We start from the raw sequence: 7,070 nt of genomic DNA on the forward strand, positions 1-7,070 counted from the left end.
AAATCCTCAGATGGTGCACAGCATGCACTGTTCTTTCACATTCTTCCAGTTTTCTTGTGTCATCTCCCTTCCAAGGCAGCCATGATGGCAGAAGAGCTGAAGAAGGAGCAGGACACCAGCGCCCACCTGGAGAGGATGAAGAAGAACCTGGACCAGACAGTGAAGGACCTGCAGCACCGTCTGGATGAGGCCGAGCAGTTGGCACTGAAGGGAGGCAAGAAACAACTCTTGAAGATGGAGGCCAGGGTGGGTACCAGCACTGAACATGGGTGTCAACTCACCTTTCTTCTCCGAGTCCTGTGTTAGGGCTCAAGCCGATTGTTGATTGATTCACCAGATCCGAGAGTTAGAAGCTGAGCTGGAAGAAGAACATAAACAATCTGCAGAGGCTATGAAAAACATCCGCAAATATGAACGGCGTGTCAAAGAGCTTACTTTCCAGGTGGGTATAAATAGAAAGCAATTCTCCTGATGCTTTGTCTCCCAGGGACGTATAATCGCACATTCCCTTTCCACAGAATGAAGAACACAGGAAGAACATGATGAGGTTACAAGATCTGGTAGATAAACTGCAGATGAAAATCAAATCCTACAAAAGACAAGCTGAGGAAGCTGTGAGTCACTAAACTGAAGCAAATACTTATTTACCATTTTCTAGGACTGTCAGTTTAAAAGTTGGCTCTGTGCCCCAGCATGTTGCCAGATGGTTTTTAGTTTCTTTTGTTCTGCCATTTCAGGATGAACAAGCCAATACTAATCTCTCCAAATTCAGAAAAGCACAGCATAAGCTAGAAGAGGCTGAGGAAAGGGCAGATATTGCTGAGAGTCAAGTAAACAAGCTCAGGGCTAAAACCCGAGAAGCCCCTTCTACAAAGGTAAGCCTTTATTGCAGGAGGCAGGTGTGCAGTTTGTACTGTTCGCTCAAGCAAGTCAAGCAGTAGATTTGTGTCTTGCCGGTGGGTATAGCCGTCACTCAGAAAGGACAGTTCTGGAAGGAAGGGACTTTGAAGAAAGGCTGAGAGAGTTGGGGTTGTTCAGCCTGGAGAAGAGACGGCTCCAAGGAGACCTTATTCTGGCCTTTCAATATATAAAGGGGGCTTATAAGAAAGACAAAGACTTTTTACCAGGGCCTGTAGTGACAGGACAAGGGGCGATGGTTTTAAACTGAAAGGGGGTAGGTTTAGGTGGGACATAAGGAAGAAATATTTTATGATGAGGGTGGTGAGACACTGGAACAGGTTGCCCAGAGAAGTTGTGGATGCCCCATCATTGGAAATGATCAAGGTCAGGTTGGACGGGGCTTTGAGCAACCTGATCTAGTGAAAGATTTCCCTGTCCATGGCAGGGGTTTTGGACTAGGTGATCTTTGAAGGTCCCTTCCAGCCCATTCTGTGATACTATGATTCTATGACTCTGTCATTTCAGGCTCTGGTGCCGAGCATGAGCCTTCTGGCTAGTTTCATCACATTCATTTCAGATTTGAGAAACTGCCTCATAAAGTGAAAGTAATGAGAGCCAACCTAACTCTGAGCATTCCTAAAACAACCTTCCTGAGAGCCTTAGGCAGAATTAACGTTCTGATTGAGAAATATGCAGCAGCACTGTGTCCTTAGCTGAGCTTTCTGGGCAGTTGTCTATCTCCAACCCAAGACTGTTCGGTACAAGATCTAGAGCCTATTTTTCCTAGTGTGATCTGAGCAGGTGTAACACCTTTTGACTGCACTAGTCTAGCTCAGTTTGTGGTTGGAGGTAAAACACCCTCAGTCCATGTTTTGGAAAAATTACTAGTGCCTAGAGCACATATCCAGGAAATGGGGAACCTTGGCTCCAGCTTACCTTCTTCTTACCCACAGCATCCTCTTACTTATACAGCATTTTAACTCTAGAAGAGACGCTATGGAGAACATGCTTTCTCCTGAAGGCTCTGGCCTGAGACTCAATAGACGTTGGTTCTGCCAGAGGCTGGTGCGCAACTTTCAGTGAGTCACTTAATGCCATGCTCCAGTAAAAGGCTTTGACTCCTCAGTGCTTGTCAGGGTATCTTGCCAAGACCCCAGGGGAAGCACTTGGAAGGCTGAGTCCAGGTTCCTGAGCAAAGTCTCTGGACATGAGATTACCTTATAGAGGGAATGCTGAATCTCTAACTGAATGCCCCCCCTAGACAGGGGCAAGATTTCAGATATCTCCTATGGGGTATCCCCAGGTAAAGGCAGGTTGAACGTGCTGACTATGGGCAACTCTGCAATATGCTACAGTTTTAGATCCTACTTTGAGGTGCCTGATACTGCGTAGTATATATGGAGCCTGGGCACCTGGCATGAGTTCTGGATTCTGCTCTGGGAGGCCTAAAAATTAAGCATTGCAATGCCTAAATCTTTTAATAGATCCAATGGATCAATACATCCTTTTACTCCCTTCCATGCTTTACATTCACTTTTGGAAATGCTGGGATACTCCTTGTCCCGGAGGATGGGGGTGCAGGTTGTTTAAGCACTGCAACAGTAAAGTAGCACTTCAGAAAAGCCAACAGATATGTTTCTCCATTTCAACCCATCAGTCCGACAGCATGACATTTGATGATGTGTGGTCTTAAGGGTTACAGACACCACTACATTGACCTGGGCTCCGCTTGTGCATCCTAGCTGGATGGTGCGTTGAGACAGATGATTTTAGGGAACAAAAAACTCATCTTGACATGCGTGGACTAAACAAAGCCTCTCCTTTCCAGGTGGTGTTAGGAAGTGAAAAATGAGCTTCCTCTGGGATAACCAGAACTTACACGAAGTATCTTTCCAGCTGTGGATTTGCAGTAGCTAGAGCTACACTGGTAGGAAGTATTCTTCCATTTGCTTATGGACACAAACATTTTCTGTCACTCTGCTGCTGTACCAGTGTCAATAAAGTAGATCTGCAACTTCAGATGCTCCAAATGTTGATGTTCAGATGAGAGACATTTTCTTTCTAAGTTAAGCATAGTCAAAACTGTGGGTTCAAGTCTTACTGCTGCTATGATCACTTTTGAGCAATTTTGTCCTGGCCTTAAAATCTAGGTGTTTGACAGGCTTCCTCCATACCTTCTGCTTGAAAGCAGATATCCTGACCTTGTTAAATGAAGCTGAGAATAGACTACTGTATGAGCAGATGTGGTATGCCAAACACGCAATGTGAACAAAATTACAGCATTCATGCTTAGTTTCACTGCTGTATCTCTGCATGGGAGAACAAGACTGGTCTAGCCTGTGAGCCCACAGCCATTTGTGTGCATTACAAATCAAGAATTTCTAATCTTCTTGTAGTCAAACTGCATTTCAGAAAGTTTGCCCACTTCTGAGCTATCCAGTTTGCAGCTCTGAGCAGATGAGGACTTGAACTTAGGTGTCTCACATACTGGTTACATTGGAAGTAGTTATCAAATGGTCTGTAATGTTAGCAGCAAGATCCGAGTAGCTGCTTGAAACTTATCTCTCCAGTGGCACTGGGCACCATAATTCTGCTTGATGTTTCCCAAAGAGAAACGTGTGTTCGGCTACTTTGTGGTGTATGTGTGGTATAGTTGAAACTGCAGGATCTTATGTAGTGAGAAAACCCAGATACTTTGGCACTGGTGAAGACTGCTGAGGAGACATACCGGGCAGCACAGTAAGGGCTAGAGAATGAATGGGATACCTTTGTGCAGACATCCCAGTGTTCTGAGAAGATGAATTAGTTTGTGCACAGCACTAGATGCTGAGTCAAATAGGATGCTGACACTGTTGGGAAGTTCCAGCTGACTGCTTCATGTCTGTGTGCCTAGGAAAGGTATATCCCAATGGATCTCACCTTACCTCGCTCCAGGACACAGCCACACCATCGCTCAGGAAGCAGTCTGGCCTGCTTCTGCTGTCAGTAACAAAGATGGGAGAGGAGAAACCCAAGATGTTCTGTCACTCCTGTCTGAAAAAGTGATGGGCGTCACCTCTTTCTCAGTTTTCAACTACAAAGAGGTTAATAAAACCAGCAGATAACTGTCCCTCCCATGACACCGTGGCTCCCTATTAGACTCCCAGTTTTTTCCATTCCTCTTCATCCAGTGCACTCATGGTCCTTGTCGAAGAGTCAGGATGGCCCTACCATCATGGTCAATGTCTCTGCCTAACCCTTGCCAGTGCAACATTACCTGTGCATGGGCTACTCCTATTGGATGGCAGACCTGTTTCTTCCATTACCATATAATAATCAGGAGCCTTAATCACTTGGCTGCCACCACACCAGGTCAACAGTTCACTCATTCGTAACACTGCACCATAGCCCTTTGCACTGTGATCCTATGTGCCAGACACATTCGGCCCACCTGACCTGGGATTTGTACTTCAGTGTGCAGAAAGGGAGGTGGAGCTGTGCTATAGATGGGACCCACTGCTGAACACAACCTGGTCCAAACGAACAGTCCCCTGTTGCAGCCAATTAGTACATCACTTCCTTGCATCAGATAACCTGGAGATTCACATCCTTAGTTCAGGCTGCATGAGCTATAAATGATTTCTCAGTTTGAGAGCAAAAACCTTGAGAGTTCAGTGCCAGAGGTACCATCTAGGAACCACTACAGAAACTAAGGTGGTGTGGCATGGCTCCCCAGGTTGGCAAAGACATTGTCATGCCTGCAGAGCACAGCAAAGCCAACTGACAGAGCAGTCCATCAATCCATCATTGCTTGGATTCCAGGAGATCGAAGGCCTCTAACGTTTCTCTTTTTTCCACATATTACAGAATGGTTGAGGTTGGAAGGGATCTCTGGAGGTCATCGGGTTCAAACCCCCTCCCACCCCCTTATCACTCCCCTCTGCGCCCAGTGGAAACTCAATGTACGCATGCTTTAAAAAGTGTCTGATTTTTCATTTGTTCTAGCAAAAGCTGATAGCAGTGTATTTTCTAGCAGAGATGTTTCTCTCATCACTGACAGTTCTCCCTGCTGCCTGGGCCCTTCTGTTATTCACAAACACAAGCTCAGTTTGAGCTCTTTAGCCTGCTGTCTAGGATGGGGCTCACAGGACCCTGCCCATTGTTTCTTCCTTCACGTGGATGCCAATGAACTTGCGCTCACTGACTGGATTGACTGGTGCTGCAAGGTGGGCTCCCAAAGTGTGGGAGTAGGGCTCAGAATCGTTGGGACAGTGTCTGCAATGCTTCCATGTGTTTTCTAGGCTCTGACCTCACAACTCTCTGGTGGGATGTGCAGTTTCTGGTAACTTCACCCAGTAGTTTAGTAGTGCCACAAAGAGGAGTCTTTCTGGGGTTCCTTGCTAAATCTAGATCTGGTTATTGCTGCTGGAGTTGTTGTCAGTGTACCACACAGCATCCCTTTCTAGGTAGTTTAGTCCACTGGTGAATTTTTTTTTTTCCAGTTGCAAGATTTAGAGCAATGATATTGGGGTAGGAGGTCTCTCAGTTACTCACAATTTTCTTGGCATCCTTTAACAGCTGGGGCATTACAGGATTGCAGATGCAATCATGAAAGTTGGGCGTCTCATTTTTATCTCCTGCATTCAGCCATATCTTCTTGTGTCCTTTCTCAAATCCACACTCCAGGACACTCTGATGAGTTGCCATATTTCTGAGTTAGCAAGTCTATGCAAGCATCACACTTGCACAAGGGAATGAGGCTGTGAGTCCATCCATTCCCACCTTTTGTTACCGAATACAGAAGACTTGTACATACATGTGGAGATATGGAGGGCCCTTACTGCCACATACTGGTATCCAAAAAAGTGAGTGTACTGTCTTTCATATATGAGATGCAGTTTAAAATAGACGGGGGTTTTTGGAACAGTGAACACATTCAGCATTTTCAGCTTCTGAGTGGGTTTAATCTACAAGTCTAGTTTGGAAATGAGATCTCGTTTTGATGGTCCAAACTATGAATCCACCCTCATACCCAGATGTTTCTCTGAACCCACTGGGACAATCACGTTTAGTGCTTTGGTTCCTATTCTCAAACCTTCACAACTGTTCATCATGAATAAGTCAAATGCCAAGGTGCTGTAAAGCCTGTTGAACTTCCTTGCTTGTGTCCTCAAACCAGAGAGCTTGCAGACCAACTCTGCTGTCATCAGTCAAGTCATTCATTCTGTCCAAGACCTGGGAAGCAGATCATTTGCAAACACCAGTACAGGGACTCTGTTTTGCTCAGATAATTAACAATTGCCCTCAGATTCCTGGTCTGAGATAAACAGAACTATTGCCAGGTGGAGCAGGGTTTGGGCTTACCGATTTCTCCTCTCACTTTGTTCTCCAGAGGTCTGTGAACTACTGCCCTAGTTAGAAACGGGTTTTCACATTTCCTTAGGAGTGTTTGATAATGATCATTATGCAATGGCCCAAGCTTTCCTATCACTCTGCCCAAAAAATAACCTCATGAGATGCTGAGTTGATGAGCTGCAAGATCTTCAGCTTGTCTGAGAAGCCTGGAACTTCGATAAACCTTCTCAGTCAGTCTAGCCCTTAGTTTCCCCAAAAACTGTCCCCACACCATGATCCTTTCAAAAGGGGCCTCCATCTGCTGTTATCAGCCTGTGATTTTGGGGAATCAGAATCGAATGCTAGTTTTTCACACCAATTGGGACAGATCTGGATGTGTTGCTCTTTTGCTCTCCTGAGGGATGTCTTCTGTTTCAGCTCCTGCTGCCTGGAAGCAGTGCTTTCCCAGAAGATTGCCTGCGTCTTGTTCTCGGCGGCTCACTGCACACTGCTGTGCTTCAGGATGCAATCCAAAGTCCTGCTTTGCTCTTAGGTCATGTCACTGAGCTTAGCCCACAGTGTCAAATGACTGGTTGCACAGTACGATAATCTACTTCATAGACCTGTAGAAAAACAGCTGTAATTTACTTAGGAGTAGCTGTGCAAAACCAACAGGAAATTACTAACTGCTAGGAAAGTCTAGCAACCCTAATCAGGGGACTGTCATTAATCATTCCAGAGTATCCAGGCATCAGCTTGGATGTGTCATGTAAGGCTCCCAGCCCTCTTTCCCGCTTTTAGTACTGAGTTTGCTGATTGCTCTTGCCCCAGCTACACAGTCCCTGGTCTTCTGAGAC

The 7,070-nt window shown here is 45.7% G+C and overlaps 1 protein-coding gene across 1 annotated transcript in view; it reads left to right on the plus strand.

Annotated features, from left to right (window-relative positions):
* The window catches only part of LOC103925353 (myosin-8-like), a 2,191-nt gene extending 1,719 nt beyond the window's left edge, over nucleotides 1–472 (plus strand). The window contains exons 3-4 of the mRNA XM_009334061.1: nucleotides 76–246; nucleotides 338–472. Of these exons, the coding sequence (XP_009332336.1) occupies nucleotides 76–246; nucleotides 338–472 (306 nt within the window). The remainder of the gene's footprint in view (nucleotides 1–75; nucleotides 247–337) is intronic.
* Nucleotides 473–7,070: the final 6,598 nt, after the last annotated feature.

Source organism: Pygoscelis adeliae, unplaced genomic scaffold (genome assembly GCF_000699105.1).
Source record: "Pygoscelis adeliae isolate BGI_AS28 unplaced genomic scaffold, ASM69910v1 Scaffold11, whole genome shotgun sequence".
NCBI lineage: Eukaryota > Metazoa > Chordata > Aves > Sphenisciformes > Spheniscidae > Pygoscelis > Pygoscelis adeliae.